At 47.5% G+C, this 18665-nt stretch overlaps 1 protein-coding gene and 1 pseudogene across 1 annotated transcript in view; one reads left to right on the top strand and one right to left on the bottom strand.

Annotated features, from left to right (window-relative positions):
• The first annotated feature begins 3122 nt into the window (after nucleotides 1–3122).
• ARHGAP40 (Rho GTPase activating protein 40) overlaps nucleotides 3123–18665 on the top strand; it is a 49811-nt gene continuing 34268 nt past the window's right edge. Inside the window, exon 1 of the mRNA XM_058433120.1 lies at nucleotides 3123–3387. Coding sequence (XP_058289103.1) covers nucleotides 3125–3387 — 263 coding nt within the window. The 5' untranslated portion in view covers nucleotides 3123–3124. The remainder of the gene's footprint in view (nucleotides 3388–18665) is intronic.
• Nucleotides 16467–17022, bottom strand: LOC116461002 (DNA replication complex GINS protein PSF2-like; annotated as a pseudogene).

The following is an 18665-nucleotide window of genomic DNA, read 5'->3' as shown; positions in this document are numbered from 1 at the left end:
TAATCCCAGTACTTTAGGAAGTGGAGGTGGAAGCATCACTTGAGGCCAGGAGTTTGAGACCAGCCTGGGCAACATAGTGAGACCCCTGTCTCTACAAAACAATAAATAAAAATGGCTGCGTGTGGTGGCGCATGCCTGTAAATCCTAGCTGCATCCAGAAGCTGAGGCTAGAGGATCGCTTGAGCCTAGGAGGTCAAGGCTGCAGTGAGCTATGATCACACCACTGCACACCAGCCTGGGTGACAGAGTGAGAGCCAGTCTCAGAAAAGAAAAGAAAAAAAGGAAGAAGTTGAGCACCTGGAAATTAGATGCTCTGTGTACATTGTGTGCCAGGCCCCATTTAAGTGCTTGATGTGTATTATCCCGCCAAATCCTTACAACCACCCCTCAAGCCAGGCAAGGTTTTCATTTAAATGATATGGAAACTGTGACTCAGAGAGGTTAAGGCATTTGCCTGAAGTCACACAGCCTAAATGGCAGAGCTGAGGATCAGCCTGAAGCCTATGAGGCTCCACCTCATCACACTACATAGGACTGTGCTGTAGTGTGGAGTGGGGGCTGCTTGCAGGGGCAGAAAGGCGGGGAGGAAATGCTGAGCACACAGCACACAGGCCCTGGGGGGCTTTCTGGGTCTGAGGGACCTGGAATGAGTCTCTGCAATAGTGAGAGACCTAGCTGATGGCAGGCTGCCTGGGGAGGTGCTGGTGAGCTGCCAGGGTGCAGGGCCAACAGGTCTGAGCCACTCCACTGTGACCTAACCGGCCTGGCCCGATACTCCAGGTGGGGGCTGGGACAGGGCTCAGCCGGGGGTGAGGAATGTTGCCCTGAGTGCAGGTACACTCACTTCTCCAGGCTTCATTCTGAGTATACACAGCTCTCCAGGAAGCGAAGAGGGCACTTCCTTACAGAGGCTTGAAAGTGCGGTCATCCAAGATTCAGGCCACTCTTTCTTCCTTCCTGCTTTCTTCTGAAAGGTTCTTTGCACCTAAGGAAGGTAACAATGAACTAGGTTTACAGTTCCGGACTAGAAGTTCATTTACTCAGGTACTAACTTGTTTACTCACTCAAGCATTTATTCATTCATTCACTCACTTACTCTTCCACCCATTCACCTAACGGCTCATTGATTCATTCATTCATTCACTCATGCTCTCACATATTCATGCCCACAGCCACTCACTCTTCCACCTACCCATCCACCCACACATCCATCCATCCAACCATCCATCCATCCATCCATCCATCCATCCATCCACCCATCAAACCAACCATCATCCTCTTATTCAATTGCCTTCCCATTCATCCCTTCTCTCATCCCCCATTTTCCCAACCAATCTTTCATTCTTTCTTCCATCTATCTATCCATCCATCCACCCAACCTTTATTAAGCACCTACCATGTTTCCCACTCAAAACTCCCTATGGCTCCCAAAGTAGTTCTGCACCCACTTCGGCTGATAATTCACTTACATATTGGACCCCAGCTCCTTGGCCTCACAGTGGCGTGGTTCCCTTGTCTCCTCCTCAGGAGGAGGCTCAGGAGAAGTGGATAGGTGGTCTTCTGCACAGCCCTAGTCCACAGGTTCCAGCCAGTGACAGCCGCCTGAGACTTGGGGTTTTTCAGGACCCTTTGTGCTTTGAGGCCTTTCTCATCTTTAATGCCAGAACCATGCATGCTCCTGGGCTCTGTGGCTCCAGCGGGGCCCTGTTTTCAGTTTCTTGGGACCCATTTCTTTTTTTTTTTTTTCCTTGAGACGGAGTCTCGCTCTGTCGCCCAGGCTCGAGTGCAGTGGCGCAATCTCGGCTCACTGCAAGCTCTGCCTCCCGGGTTCACGCCATTCTCCTGCCTCAGCCTCTCCGAGTAGCTGGGACTACAGGCGCCTGCCACCACGCCCGGCTAATTTTTTTGTATTTTTTGGTAGAGACGAGGTTTCACCATGGTCTCGATCTCCTGACCTCGTGATCCGCCCGCCTCGGCCTCCCAAAGTGCTGGGATTACAAGCGTGAGCCACCGCGCCCGGCCCTTGGGACCCATTTCTTGCCTCCCTCAGGCCAGAGCAGAGCTTCAGACTGTGGGGACCCATAGACTTGGGGGCCCTCCTTGAGGAGGACTCTGGGGCCTCTCTTCTTGGAGTACAGGCGAATATGCTTTCTGGAAAGATTCACTGACACCTGGAGGCTTAGAGGAGGGCAGGGCGGTCCTGGGCAATCTGGTGAAGTCCATGGCATTCAGTCCTGGCCAGAGGGCAAGAAAAGGGGCTCATGGTCCAAAACGGATGCAGAGAATAAGACACCGCCAGGGAAGCTGGCAGGAGCGCTTCTCATAGGTTCCCCAAATGCCCTACTGCTACACCTTGGCTTGTGTCCTTGTTGGCACCTGGAAACCCCTTCCCACTCCCCACCCTGACACTCAGCCTCTGCTCTCCTCTCAGCTGAGTCCACACGCTCCTGCTCTTTGCTTTCAAACACTCTGGTCGCTTCCCCCAGGGCCCCTACAGAGCTCCATAAAGATTTGCTAAGTGAATGAATGGGTTCTCATTTTACAGATGAGGGGGTTAAATTCCCTGGGTTTTTCCCCTTCCCCAGCCTTTCCCCAGCTAGTTCCTCCTCCTTTACATCCCAGCCAAAAGACCAATCCCGGGAGGCTCTCTGGACGTCCCCTCACTTTGCCACTCCCATTTCCTGCTCCCCTCCTATCCTCCCGCCCCAGTGCCCAGGTCCTGCTCTCTTTACACCCTGACACCTTCCTGCTTGCTTGTTTCCTGTCTCCTGGCAAATGTCACCATCCCCATTTCACAGAGGAGAACCGTGGCTCAGAGAAGCCTCAGAGGGAATAGCCCAGCCAGATAAAAACCCCTGGGTCCTGAGCACTTTCTTCCACCCCTAGTAGCCAGGTGCTTTATTCATGTGGTTTTACTCGGAAATCGGGATGGTTGTAGGTAATAATAGTGGCCATGCAGATCATATTTCATGACAGTTTTTGAAAGGCGCCGTTTCCACTTCGAAGTTCCAGTGCAGGCGGGCAGGACTCAGGATTGTGTGTGTGTGCGCGCGCTAGTGCCTGCCTGTAGGTGGCCCCGGCCAAGCCAGCCCCGCCCCAGGAGGAGGCTGGACATTAGTCCTGCATGAGGGTGTCTGGCAACTGGGTGCGCCACGGGGGCCCTACCTCACTCCTTCCTCTCACATTGCCGATCGAGTCAGCCCCACGGCGGCAGCACCACGACGGACCGGGATCCTCGAGGTGCCAGCCCATGGCTGAGCCTGCTCTCCTCCCCGCGGCCCAGATGGAGAGGCTGGCCCCAGGGCCCCTAGCCTCACCATGTCCTCGGATCCCGCGGGCCCGCATTGCCAGGCGCTGCACCCAGCACTGGGCCGACCTGGGCTGCAGGTACAGGGGTCACGGGAGCGGGAGGGAAGTTGGCCCTACTGTGCGCCAGGGGCATGTGCGGTCTGTCTTCACAACGTCCCTGTGCGCAAGAATCTTCCTCCATCGTACAGATGAGGAAACAGAGGCTTGGAGAGCCCTGTCACCTGGCTGTCAAGTGGTGGAGATGGCTTTTAGCCCTGGTCCATGGGACTCCAAACCCAGACCCTTCCTGGGACACAGCATTGCCCTGGGTTCAGGCTACTGGCCTCCTACAGGGGTGACTGATTTTCAGATTCTTAGAGACCATGAGTGACGCCAGTATGTGCCATTTCCTCTTCCTCTGGATGTAGAGAGTCTTAGGGGGCCCAGGGGCTCAAGATTCAGGAGTCTCTGGGTCAAGATTCTGGGTCAGTGTGGCCGTGTGGTCACCTCAGCTGAGAACTGGTCACCCCTTATTCCTGCTCAGCCTGCCACTGACAGCCAGACTAGAATTTTCAAATAGTCATTTCCCCCACTCTAATTACATCATATTACAATTTGATTATTATAGAAAGTCAAACAGTACAGGAATACATATGTTCATTCTTGAAAACTTACTACTGTTAAAGTTTTGACATATACCTTGGGAGAACTTTTTGACATATACAAACCTAAACTTGTATAGTTTTACAAAAATAGGCTCTTGTGTTACATGTGCTTGTAAGGTTTTCCCCTGCGACCCCTCAGTTAATGTTATGGACATCTTTACATGTCAGTAACATAAAGATCCAACTCATTCACTTTAATGCCCTGCCAAGATCCAACTTTATGGATATCTTTGGTTAATTTGAATCAGTTCCTGGCTAATGGACATTTAGGTTGGTTCCAATTTTTAACGATTCTAAGCAATACAGCAATGAACATCTCTGGGGATTTGCATGGGTAAAATTCACGTCCTAGACTTGCAGTTGCAAGTTTAAAAGGAATGTTAGAATCTTAATAGACCCTGCCCTCCAAAAGTGTTCTAGCTTGGAACACACCTGCAGCAGGAGACCCCCACTGCCCCATTCATTTGCCACCCAAGGACCTGAAGACTAGACGTGGTCTGTACTCAGAAAGCAGATTCAGGGAGTAGGTGATCCTGATCATAGGACAACTGAGTCCTAGAATTCCCTTAAGGGAACAACTTATAGGCTCAGGAAAGGGAGGGGGAGCTTAGTGAGACCATTTCATTCATACAGCATGTTCGCTGAGCTCTTATGTGTGTGGGGCTCTGCCCCATCCCAGGCAAAAATTACTCAGGATAGGATTTTAATGAGAATCAATTTTAAGAAGCCAAAGACAAGTTTATCTATCTATCTATCTATCTATCTATCTATCTATCTATCTATCTATCTATCTATCTATCCTATATCTAATCTATCCATCTATCTATCTATTCTATATCTAATCTATCTATTCATCTATCTATCTATGTTTCCTATTGCTGCTATAACAAATCACATAAGCTTATCTATCATCTCTCTCTCTGTCTCTCTCTCTCATTTATGTTAGTTTTCTATTGCTGCTATAACAAATCACATAAACTTAGTAGCTTAAAACAACACAAATGTGTTATCTAACAGTTCTGAATGCTGGAAATCCCCAAATCAAGGGGTCTGTAGGGGTGCATTCTGTCTGGAGGCTCTAGGAATCTGTTTCCTTGCCTTTTCCAGCTTCTGCCGCTGCCCACATTCCTTGGCTGATGGTCCTCTTCTGTCTTCAAAGGCAGCTCTGTAACACCTTCACATATCTCTCTGACTCTGACCTCCACAGTCATCCCCATGTCTCCTTCTCTGACTCTCCTGCCTCCCTCTTTCATTAATAAGGACCCTTGTGATGACATTGGGCCCACTGGCTAATCCAGGATCATCCCCCCATCTCAAGATCCTTAGCTTAATCACATCTGCAGAGTCCCCTTGCCTGATAACATATATTCACAAATACTGAGGATTAGGATGTGGACATCTTGGGGAGCTGTTATTCAGCTGATCACACCATCTATCCAACTATCCGTCTTCCATCCATCCATCCATCTACCTATCTACCTACCTATTATGGCTGTTCCCCTGACTCCACCACCACCCTGCCTTAATCTCCTGGTTCCTTGTGATCTTTGAGGCAGTTAATATTGAATTCACTATAAGAGCTCCTGACCCACTGAATGTGCTTAATAGCTACTGGTTGAATGAACAGATGAATAATACTTAAGAGAGTTTAAAATTTGAACCATTCATTCTCTTTATTACTGAAAACAAAACAACAAAAGCAACATTTTTACTTCCAGAACAGTGGTTTTTCTTTTTTTGAGATGGAGTCTCACTCTGTTGCCCAGGCTGGAGTACAATGGCACGATCTCGGCTCACTGCAACCTCCCAGGTTCAAGTGATTCTCCTGCCTCAGCCTCTTGAGTAGCTAGGATTACAGGCGTGCGCCACCATGCCTGGCTAATTTTTGTATTTTCGGTAGAGACGGGGTTTCACCATGTTGGTCAGGCTGGTCTCAAACTCCTGAACTCATGATCCACCTGCCTTTGCCTCCCAAAGTGCTGAGATTACAAGTGTGAGCCAACGCGCCTGGCCCAGAATAGTGGTTTTTAAACCAGGGTTCTGCAAACATTTTATTTGTATTTAATTTTTATTATATCTTTCAAGTATTAAACATCTAGTAAAAATACTACCTCCACTCAGGTATCCCAAATGTTTTTTGTCAACTAAAATTATCTTGATTGTATGATCAGTAAATGCTTTAAATTAAACTTATAAAATCAGCTTATAATAATATCACCGTTACCTCTTTTGTTCATTGAGAAGACATTCCACTGCCAAAGGAAAAAAAAAAGTGAAAACTACTTCTCTGGAACAGGGTTGGTCTGTTTGCTCCAGGCCAATGTTCTTGTGTATTGGCTCACAAGGTCACTAGGTCAGCTCCCCCAATCCTTTGAGTCTGTTCATCTCACCCGTCCCTTGCTTGTGAGTCATTTAGTTATTCAACAAATTCCAGCAGGACGACAACCTTCAGGATGTAAGCCTGGATCTGTTCTGTTTACCCACGGCTCTCCAGCACTGGCACAGGGCTGGCTTGCTGTAGGCGCTCATGAAATATTTGCCTGATGAATGAAATGCTCACTGCCTCTACGTGAAGTCCTGTGATGGACATGAGGCTGTGGGCGTGAATAAGATGCTCTCTCAGCCCTTAAGATGCCCACAGGCTGGTCCAGGAGGAAGACATAACACTGTTCACTACCACATCATACACTAAATGCTGACCGGAAAGGCCTGAGCAGGGATGAATAGAGTCAATGTTGCCATCAAACAGAACGTCCCATAATGTGAAGGGTACACCGAATTCACTGTCTATGTGGACTTCATCTTAAAACCATGCAATATTGGCCTTGGGAGGTGCCTCAAAGACCCAGTTGGAGTGAGGTTACTCTGTTGGGATTCCCCTTGTCCTTGCTCCCCGTAGAAATATATTTTCTGTTAATTCATGATTGGTATAAAAATACAAAAAAAGTAGCAAGTGAAATCCACCTGCCCCTCCCACCTCCAACCCACAAGAACAGCAATTGTGAGAAGTTAAGTGCACATCCTATAGGATTTTGTGCTTCATAAATATTTACATATATGTATATGTAAAATGTATCTATGATGCAATTCATGCACACAATTGTACTTACATACTTGAATTGGTTTATATTATGTATACTATTTTATAAATGACATTTCCATCTTTATAATATCTTTTCCTGGAAAGACATAGAAATCAACATTATTCTTTTCTTTTTCTTTTGGAGACAGAGTCTCGCTCTGTTGACCAGGCTGAGGCTAGAGTGCAGTGGTGGAATCACTGCAGCCTCAACCTCCCAGGCTCAAGTGATCCTGGGACCACAGGCATGCACCACCACACCTAGGTATTTGTTAAATTTTTGTAGAGATGGGGTCTCCCTATGTTGCTCAGGCTGGTCTCAAACTCCTGGACTCAAGCAATCCTCCTGCCTCAGCCTCCCAAGTAGGTGGGACTACAGGCATGTGCCATCACACCTGCCCTTACATTATCCTCTTTAAAGACTGTGTGATGTTTCATTTTATGACTGGACAGTACTTTTGTTAACTAGCCTCCTGTTGATGGAAATTTAGGTTGCTTCTTTTTCTCTTTTGGTTGCTATTATAAACTATACTGCAATGTTCTTGGACATATGTCTTTGTGTACTTATGATACATTTTCAGAATAGGAATCACTGAGTCCAAAGGTGTATACATTTAAAATTCTGAAACATATTCTGGGTGGTTTTCCAGGAAGGTTGTACCCAATTAGACTCACCAAGTGGGTGTGAGCTTGTTTCCTAATATACATGACATTCTTGACCAGACATTATTGTTCATTTCTAGTCTTGGCTAATTGGATTGGGAGAAACCTGTCTCTTGTTTTAATTCACCCTTTTTATTATTATTAGTGAGGCTGAGCATCTTTTCACATGCTCAGTGTCCGACAGAGTTCAAAGGCAGATCAGAGAGGCAGAAAGACCCATTTTCAGTCTAGTGCACCAGCCAGATTTCCTTAATCAATAATGAGTTAAAGGACTTGGCTGATTGCACACAGATAGCTTGTAGAATCAATCACCTTTACAAGGTTCACCTTCACTCATATTTTGCTCATTTGTAGCTCAAGTCTCTGCCACTGGGGTCAATGTCAACTGGTCTCTCCAGACACACCCTCTTGTATGTGAACCCAGCCACTGAATAAATCACCTACACATGGTTTAAATGTGTCAGGGGTAGAAGGACAGCCTGAATCTGAAAGTCCAGCTTCACCACTTATCAGCTGTGGACCTCTGGGGAAGTTACTTAATCTTTCTGAGCCTTGGTTCCTTTTCTGTAAAATGGTTGTGAACAGCAGTACCTGCTTCATAGACTTGTTGTGAGGATAAAATGACATTAATGCATGTGAGGGCTTAGTACAGTGCCCACCATGTAGAAATGGAACAATTTGTGTCAGATATCAGTGGTCAAAGGGCAAGTTCTTGGAGCTGACTCCAAATAGCACAGGCTTGTTTTCACGGGACAAGTGCATTCAGGACTCCTGACTCCTTGGCATGGCGGAAATATTTGCATTTGAGTCCTAAATCCTCCACTCATCATTGGGAAAGTTCCCTCATTTCTCTGGGCCTGATCCTTCATTTTTAGAATCAGTGCCATTCAGACAGTGGCTGCCGTTCACACTCACACATCCTCCTGGTTCGAAACCCAGAACGGCCACCTCAGATCCGCAGCTCCGGGAACCAGGCTGCCGCTGGGGGCTTCTGACCAGCTTTGCAGGAAAAAGTCCTTGCAAACCACTTTCCTCCAGGGCTCTCCAGCAGGAGGGGCCTCCCCAGATCCTGCTTACAAACCAGCGAAGGGCAGGTCCCTTCGGATGGAGCTTCCTATTTTCCCTATTTTCTCACAATGAAGCAGAGGTGAAGGTGTTAATTACACCAAGCGGTTAGGCTGCCGCCCTTCACAACCCTGGGGTCCTCACCCTGCCTGCAATGTGGAGGCCGCTAGTCCACCTCCCCTCCTGTCAGGCATCACTGACTCTACCCAAATTGACCAGCAGATGTTCATCCAAGTGTGAGAATGTCTTTTCTCGACACTTGCCAGCACTGGGTGTTGGCAATCTTTTCTGTGTTTGCCAATCTGATAGAGTCCATCCTTGTTTTAATTTGCATTGCCCTGATTACTTGCGAGGCTCCACATCTTTTCGCATAGGGTATTTGCATTTATCTCCTGTGGCTTGTGGATTTCTATCTGCTGCCGACTTTCCCAGCAGATTTTTTGGGTATTTTTTTTCTTTTTCTTGTTGCTTTCCAGGAACTCTTTATATACATAGACTGAATAGTAACACTTTATCATTGGTTGCAGATATTTCCTCTCAGTTGAGGAAAAAGGTCCTATGACATTTCTTCTAGTGTCTTTTGTCATACAAAAGTTTTAAGTCTTGATGTAATCAACTCAGCTTTCTTCTGTTATGGCTTCTGGATTTTAATTTGCTTGGAGAATTGTTCTCTACTACCATTTGTTTCTTACTGACTTTGTTCTGGTTAGACCCTAATACAGACTTCTATCCACCCAGGGAAAATTCCTTTGTACTTCCCAGCATAAAGACCTGCTCCCCTTCCTGGGAGATTTGCATATCTCATTTCCTCCCTGACATTCACTGACTGTTTCTTTAAAACTGAGTTTCAACACCACCTCCTCCAGGAAGCCTCTTCTCAGCCCACTCCTCCTTTTGTTCTCTAGTTACCGCTCTGTCCCCTCAGGCTGTTTGCCCCATCTTAAGAGGACTGTCGGCTGCTGCTGGCTGCTCGTTGGTCAGAAGGCAGCCTTGTGTTTTCATGATTTTGGAGTACTTACTATGGGCTGAATGTTTTACAGGCCTTACTTTATTTCATCCTCACTGCCTTCTGTATACTATCCCACCATCACCCTGATTTTATAGGCCGCACATCAAGAGGACAGACCTAGGCCCAGACAGTGTGACTTCAGGGCCTTGGTCCTTAGCCACTGTAGTCAATGTTTTCTGTTGGAGTGGTGACAAAGGGCCACAAATTTAGTGGCTGAAACAATACAAATGTATTATCTTAGAGTTCTGGAGGTCAGAAGTCCAAAATGGGTCTTACTGGTCTAAAAATCAAAGTGTTGGCAGGACTGTGATCCTTTCTGGAGGCTCTCAGGGACAATCAATTTTCTAGCTTCAAGAAGCCACCTGCCTGCCTGAAGTTGTGGTCCACCTGCATCTGCAAAGCCAAGAGTGGCCGGCTGAGTCCTTCTCATGCTACCATCTCTCTGGTTTTCACTCTTCTGCCTCCCTCTTCCCCATTTAAGGACCTTAGTGGTTTCATTGGGCCCGCTTAGGCAACCCAGAATAATCTCCCCAAAATCAGCTGATTAGCAACTTTAATTCCATCTGCAACCTCCATCCTACCTTTGCCATGTAACACACACATTTACAGATTCCAGGGAGTAGTGGGTAGTGGGGGGGGTTATTCTGCCTACCCGCAGCCACTCTTCCATATTGCTTTGCCAAACTTCAGTCCCCTGCCTCCACCCCCAGGAGTCATCCTGCCTCCCTCCAACCTGGGGCTTAGATCAGTGCCTTGGAGTCACCTGGAGGGCTTGGGCAAACCCAGATTGCTGCACCCCACCCCCAGAGTTTCTAATTCTGTAGTTCTGGGGTGAGGGCTGAAAATGTGCGTTCCTAACAAGCTCCCAAGTGATGCTGATACTGAAGGTCTGGGGCCTACACTTTGAGAACCACTGGGTGAAATTTATTCATCCTTCAAATGTTTATCAATATCTGCTCTGTTTTGGGAGCTGGGCTCATACAATAATAAATAGAGTATCTCTGGTCTCAAGAGATCCCAGTCTAAAGAAGAAAACAAATAGGCAATGACTATGGAGGGCGGTAAGTGCCAGGACATCAATGAGCCCAACGCCTGTAGGAGGGCTGCAGAGAAGGCTTCCTGGAGGAGGTGATGCCTGAGCTGAGTCCCAAAGTAGGCACTGAGCAGGCCAAGGATGGGAAGGAGAAGGGTGTTCCTGGCAGTAGCTGCCAACTGGGCAAAACTCCAGGGCAAGAGGGAGCCTGGTGCCTCTGAGAGGTATACGTAGCTCACACTGGCTGAAGGAGAGAGCGGGGCAGAGGAGAGATGGGATTGCGGTTTGCTTTCAAGCCCTGAGCCCGGCGGCAACCCCAGGGCCAGGAGACCTGAAGGTGGGATGACAATCTGGCTCTTAAGCCCTTGAGTGTGCAATGGAAGAGTGAGCGATGAGGACCTCCCTGTGAAGATGTGCAGCAAAGACAGGGATAATGAGGCCATGCCTCACCCCTAGGCCAGCCTAAGAGGAGGTGTAACCATGGCAACCAGCCTGATGCTCTTCCTGCTGGTCTTTTCTGAAGGCTTTAAAGACCAGATGTTCTTAATCTGGGGCTCAAGGATGGACCTTCAAAGATCCGAGAACCACTGAAATTATTTGCTAAATGTTATGCATCTCTGTGTGTGTGCAATTCTCCGGAGAGAGGATCCACAACTTACATAAGATTTTAAAAAGCTCTCCCCACTGCACCACCCTCCTACCCCAAACCAGCTAGGAAGATGTTATAGACCAGGAGTTGTAAACTCTGGTGCCTACAAGGGTTAAGTGGGACCCTCAGGGAGTCACGTGGCAGAGTGTAACATCTCAGGCCATGGTGAGGATTGTGGAACCGAGGTGTGAATGGGAAAACCAAGCTCTGTAATATATTTTAAGGAATTTTCTGAGCCAATGTAAGAGACCCTGGCCTGGGGAACACAGTCTCAATAGGTCCTGAGAAGGTGTCACCATGGCAGTCGGATTACAGTTTGGTTTTATGCATTTTAGGGGAGACAAGAGTTATAGGCAAAGACATAATTCAAAGCATAGAAGCTGTATAGTGGTTTGGCCGGAAAAGGCAGCATATCTTGAAGCCCGGGCTTACAGGTTATACGTGGATTCAGATTCTTTAATTTGCAATTGGTTAGAGGAGTGAAGCCTCATCTAAAAATTTGGAGTCAGCAGAAAGGAATGTTTAAGAGAAGGAAGTCTGTTAACCAATATACCGGGTCAGAGTTGCTCGTAGGGGTGTGTAAGTTCACCTTTGTCTGGCACGGCCATAGGTCCTGTTTATAATTTGTTATCTTGTTGTCACAAAAAGTCTGTTTTGTCAGTCTTGTGATGTCTGTTCTTTTTCTTTTTCTTTTTTTTTTTTTTTTTTTGACAGTCTTTCTCTGTCACCCAGTAGCAAAATCTCAGCTCACTGCAACCTCCACCTCTGGGGTTTAAGCGATTCTCCTGCCTCAGCCTTCCAAGTAGCTGGGATTACAGGCACCCACCACCACACCTGGATAATTTTTGTATTTTTAGTAGAGATGGGGTTTCACCATGTTGGCCAGGCTAGTCTCGAACTCCTGGTCTCAAGTGATCAACCCGCCTCAGCCTCCCAAAGTGCTGGGATTACAGGAGTGAGCCACCACGCCTGGCCATTGTGATGTCTATTTTAACATTAATGCTGGTCAGATGCTGTGCCGAAACTACAAAAGGGAGGAGCGTATAATGAGGTGTGTCCAACTTCCCAACCCATCATGGCTGCGAATTCAGTTTTGCAGGTTTCCCTGGGATTCCCTTGGCCAAGAGATTGGGTCTGTTCAATTGGCTGGGGGGCTTAGGATTTTATTTTTGGTTTGTGGAGGACCCTAAGCCTATTTAAAACTTTTTTTTTTTTTTTTTTTTTAGAGACAGTGTCTCACTCTTTTACCCAAGCTGGAGTGCAGTAACACAATCATAGCTCACTGCAACTTCAAACTCCTGGGCTCAAGCAATCCTCCTGCCCATGCCTCCTGAATGGCCGGGACTTCAGTTATGCACCACCACACTCGGCTAATTTTTTTTTTTTTTTTCCAGATGGAGTCTTGCTCTGTTGCCCAGGCTGGAGTGCAATGGCGCCATCCTGGCTCACTGCAAGCTCCCGGGTTCACGCCATTCTCCTGCCTCAGCCTCCCGAGTAGCTGGGACTACAGGCACCCGCCACTATGCCCAGCTAATTTTTTTTGTATTTTTAGTAGAGACAGTGTTTCACCGTGTTAGCCAGGATGGTCTCGATCTCCTGACCTCGTGATCGTCCCACCTCAGCCTCCCAAAGTGCTGGGATTACAGGCGTGAGCCACCGTGCCTGGGCACACCCGGCTAATTTTTGTAATTTTTTTTTGTAGGGATAGGGTCTTGCCGTGTTGCCCAGGCTGATTTCCAACTCCTGGGCTCAGATGATCCTCCTGCCTCTGCCTCCCAAAACACTGGGATTACAGGTGTGAGCCACTGTGCCTGGTCTAAAACTTTTTATATGATCAAATTAACAACATTAACACTTAATGTTATTTTAATAAAAACAACATTTTATTTAACCCAATATGTCCAGAATATTTTCACATGTAATCAATATAAAAATATCAATTAATGAGATATTTTACATTTTCAAATATGAAGTCTTCAAAATCCAGTGTGTACTTTTCATTTCCAGCAATCTCTGATAGGATGCTAAATTTTCATCAGAAATCCTTAATGTATATTTAGATTTCATAAAATATACAGCCAGAAAAGTAGATTTGTGTACCCAAGTTGTTCTAAACATATTTAGGCCTTTTCCAGTAACTGAAACAAGTATCTAGTTTTAAATTTAAATTAGTTAAAATTAAATAAATTTGGCTGGGCGAGGTGGCTCACACCTGTAATCCCAGCACTGTGGGAGGCTGAGAAGGGCAGATCACCTGAGGCTAGGAGCTTGAGACCAGCCTGGCCAACATGGAGAAACCCTATCTGTACTAAAAATACAAAAATTAGCTGGGCGTGGTGGAAGGTGCCTGTAATCCCAGCCGGGAGGCTGAGGCAGGAGAATCGCTTAAACCCAAGAGGCAGAGGTTTCTGTGAGCTGAGATTGCACCACTGCACTCCAACCTGGGCAAAAGAGTGAGATTCTGTCTCAAAATGAAAGAAAAGAAAAGAAAAAAGAAAAGAGAAAAGAAAGAAAAGAAAAGAAGGAAGGAAGGAGTTAAAAATTCAGCTCCTCCTTCATACTAAATACCATATTTCAAGGGCTCAGGTGGCTAGTGGCTACAATATTGGCCAGTACAAATCAAGATGACAATCGAAGTGACTCAGGAAGGGACACAAGATTGTCTATAACCTTGTTCGAAGGAAGGATCAGGGCAAACCTACACAACTTAAAGACTTTCGAAGCTTCTCTGGCAAGCACCACAGGGCTGTGCTGCTGGCTGGAAGCCCATTTTAAGAGGCAGCCACCACTTGGCTTCAGCCAATTGTCACTTAGAGACAGAGACCCAGGATTATCATCTCTACTGATTATTTTTTCCCAAGGGAAATTGGAACTAGAGGACTTAAAAATGTGAGACCTCCTCATTTTCAAATGATGGCAAGCTATTTAAAAGGTGTGAAAATCCAGTGTGTGTGTTGGGGACGTGGTGGGGGGATGCAGTTTGCTATCTCAGATGGAGATTGGTAGATCGTGATCTTCTGTTGGGAATATTTGTCATCTCAGAGGTCATGGGCAGTACCTTAATCTCCCCCAGCCATCTAAAAAATGCAGGCTGCCCCTCCCAGAAGTGCTATGTGAGAATTTTGATGCAATCCATCAGTTCCCACCCAACTCTTGAAACCTATGCAATGCTCTGAACCCCAGCAACATAATGATACTCCTGGCTTCCCAACCCTGGTTGCACAATGGAATCAACAATAGGTGCTCAGGTCCCATTCCCAGCAGTTTGGGTGTCACTGGTCTGGCTGGGGCATTGCTTGGGCATAATGGCCTGGAAAAGCTCACTGGGAGATTCCAGCCCATGGGCAGGGTGGAGAAGCACCCTGCCCTGGAGAAGGTCTCTGGGCCAGGTGCCCACGCTTAAGATGCAGCTTCTTGGGCCCAGCATGGGTCCTCTGTTCTTCTGATTTGTGCCCAGCTTGAACAGCTAAAGGGGGCACCCATAGCTGTGCCTTCCCTGTCTCCCAGCCCAGCCTCCTGTGTGATTCAGGAAGCTAAATTACATTAATTACATTTCAGAATATTTTATTCTTATTGTCTATAACACAAAATAGCCATGCTTGTGACTTTCATAACCCACAGATCAGCTCTAGCAGAATTGCTATGTGAAGGAGATATGGCGAGCATTGTTTAATAATTCAAAGAATGGGCCGGGCGCGGTGGCTCACGCTTGTAATCCCAGCACTTTGGGAGGCCGAGGCGGGCGGATCACGAGGTCAGGAGATCAAGACCACAGTGAAACCCCGTCTCTACTAAAAAATACAAAAAATTAGCCGGGCGTGGTGGCGGGCGCCTGTAGTCCCAGCTACTCGGAGAGGCTGAGGCAGGAGAATGGCGTGAACCCGGGAGGTGGAGCTTGCAGTGAGCCGAGATTGAGCCACCGCACTCCAGCCTGGGTGACAGAGCGAGACTCCGTCTCAAAAAAAAAAAAAAAAAAATAAAAAAAAATAAAAAAAATAATTCAAAGAATGGTCACACTGTCCAGAATGAGCCAGTCTTCTTTGTCTTAATGGGAAAGTTGTAGCCATAGAGGGATTTTAGGAGCTCAGTTAAGACGATACTAAAAATGTAAAGGTAAGATTTGCCTTTTATAACATCTCTTTCCCACCCATCCCAACCCTGTCCCCACAGGGGTTGCTTTGTAGATGTGAGTGTTGCTGTGTCCTGATGTTCAGGTTGTGCACTGCATAAGAGTGTTACACTCAGAGGGGCACCATTTACGTAGTCATCATGTATTAAGTTATGTGAGTTATATGGGTGGGCATGAAGAATCCAAACCTCCTGTGAAGTCCTCAGGCAACAGAGGAGAGACCCTCTTCATAGGCACACAAGGCTATGTACACATTCATGAGTGACTGTGCACACACAATTCCCTGGCACACCCATATGCACATGGCTGTGCCCTGAGATTGCCTTCTTTCTTTTTTTTTTTTTGAGCTGGGTCCATTTTTATTGTGGATCGGGGCTTAGAGGATAAGCACTGGTCAGCATCATTAGCTGCACCATCTACCATCCTTCTCTGTGACCCACGTCTGTGGGAGGGTCTAAATTTAGCCCAAGAAATCAGGATCAAGAAGGGGGGAAAAAAAGCCATTGGCCACATGGCCACTTCTGCTATATCTACACCTACCAGTCACTGAACACTTACCCAAGGTGACAGTTTCCATGCAGGAGACCCAAGTGGCTCTGCTAGGGACAATAACTTATTTGCCTAAAGCTTTTTTCTTTCTCAAAAGGGGGGGCGGAGAAGGCTGATTTCTAGAAATAGATGTGGAATTGAAGAATGTCCCAGGGAGCTAAGTTTTAAGGACTAACCACAAACTTGTTGCTTCTCCAACAATGTCATGAATCCATTCCTTGCACCACTGCACATTTTTCATGCATTCAAAAGTGTTTCTAGAGCTCCAGAACCATGAGTACCTCATCACATCCTCAGCATCACATCCCCCAGCAAGCCGCCTGCACCAAGCCTTTCTCTAGAAGTCCTGAGACTGAGTACTCTCCGAAGGCTGGAGGTTTGTGCGAGTTTGTACGTGTGGTTGAGTGCTTGTGTGAGGAAAGTCCCGCTGGTGTTGATCTCCATCAAGGTCAAGTTATCCAGCTTGGCATGTGCCTCCTGTTGTCTCACAAAGCTGTCAGCAGACACTCGGAGTTTGGCTATATGAGTGTCCCATATATCCTTGACCAGGGTCCGGATTTCGTCTGCCTTCGGGATGTCGTCTGAAGCATGATTTAACGGGAGCTTGGTAAGTTCCATGTAGTAGAGGCTGGGCATTGGGGTAAAAGCTTCCTTTCATTCATGATCCCTCATCTTCTCCAACTTTTCTATGTTCATCCACTCTGGAGGGAGCAGTCGACATTTCTGCTTTTGTTTCAGGTTAATTGCCAGCCACGGGGGTACTTCCACTGGTAAACCAGGGTTAAAAGGCCCCAGGTACCCACCCCGATGAGGTAGCTCTTGTCCAGACTGAAGTTGGGGATAATGGTAACCAGCTCCTTCTCGGCCAGGAACTCGACCTCGGCCGCGTCCATGGTGGTGTGAGTGGCCGGCTCGGGCCTCATGGTCTCCTTGGGCTCCTCAGCATCCCGGAGGAGGCGCCGCGGCCACTGTTTTCCCCGAGACTGCCTTTCAGTCTCTGCTCTAAGAGCCCCAATTCCTATCCTTTGTTGATTCCTGACTCAGAACCAGGTGTGTCACTTTATCTGGGGGTTGGAGATAGGGTGCAACATGGAGCGTGCACACAGCCAGTGGCATGTGCACCTGGCACCCGGGAATGGTGTGAGTGGCAGAGAGTGGGCTCACCGCACCTCTGGCAGAGCTGCTGGGGTTGTGCAATAGCATGCTGTCCCTGTCAGCTATCATTGTGTGACAAATGATCCCCAAACCCAGCAGCAATCATTTCCCGAAGCGACAATCGTGTACTCCCGCTTCTGTGCCTGAAGGTGGCTGGGGATTAGCTGCTCTACCCTAGGCTCTGCTGGGCGGCTCCATTTCTAGCCATGGGTCCGGCTGAACTTACTCCTCCCTGCTTACTGGGCTGTGGTCTGTGCCATATGTGTTCATTCTGAGACCCAGGCGGCAGCTGTCCAGGGACAGCTCTTCTCATGGTGTTGATAGCGGTGTGAGAGGGCCACCCCACCACCCAGGCACATTGCATACCTGGGCTTGCTCAGAGCCAAAGGCACATGGCATCCCACATAGCCACTCCCTGATGGTGGCTAGCTCTGTCACCCACCTCTCTCCCTCCTTTCCCTTCACCTTCAGCTTCTCACCTTCCCCCAGATTCCCCGCTCGGCAAAGTAAAGCTTGGCACTGCCCAACAGCGGCTATCTGTTGCTCTTCCAGCCTGCCCCACTGGGGACAATCTTAATTCATCGTTCCACAACATATCATTACCCAACAATAATTATAGGACAAGGGATGTGTTCAAAAGAGTCCAGGAACTCTGTGGCTCAGGTGATAGGGATAAGAGCTCAGCTGATCAGAGGCAGAGCTGGGGCTACATCTGAGCTGGTGGTATTCCCTCACCAACCACAGGCTGCATCCAGCCAGTGAAAGAAAAGAAAACATTCACAATTGAGGAAAGACCATTGTACAAGCGGCTTATTACACAGTGGTTGAGAACATGGACTACAGAGCCAGACTTCCTGGGGCCAAATGCAGTTCTGCCATTTACTAGTCAGGTAACCTTGAAGAAGTCACTTTATCGCTGTGCCTCTGTTTGACCATCTGTGAAATGGGATAAGAAGTTGTGAAGAGTAAATGAATTAATCCATGCTGAGCAGTGTTTCTCAGCCAGAATGATGGTGTTCCCCAGGGAACATTTGGCAAGGTCTGGAGACATGTGTCATTGTTAAAACTGAGAGGGATGCTTTGGCGTCTAGTGGGTACAGGCCAGGGATGCTGCTAAACTTACTACAATACACAGGACAGCCCTCCTGCACATCAAAGAATCATCCTCCTGACATGCTGTTAGTACAGAGCTTGAGGAACTTTTTATTTATTTACTTATTTATTTATTTTGAGACAGAGTCTCACGCTGTTGCCCAGGCTGGAGTGCAGTGGCACAGTCTCGGCTCACTGCAACCTCCACCTCCTAGATTCAGTGGAATTGAAGGCTGCCCCCAAAGCCCTATTCACCACTCTTGGGGGAAGCCCTTGACTGGGTTGCTGA

Source organism: Hylobates moloch, unplaced genomic scaffold (assembly GCF_009828535.3).
Source record: "Hylobates moloch isolate HMO894 unplaced genomic scaffold, HMol_V3 SCAFFOLD_21, whole genome shotgun sequence".
In the NCBI taxonomy this organism is placed as follows: Eukaryota; Metazoa; Chordata; class Mammalia; order Primates; family Hylobatidae; genus Hylobates; species Hylobates moloch.
Note: the sequence above shows the minus strand (reverse complement) of the source record. Positions and strands in the feature narration are given on the sequence as shown.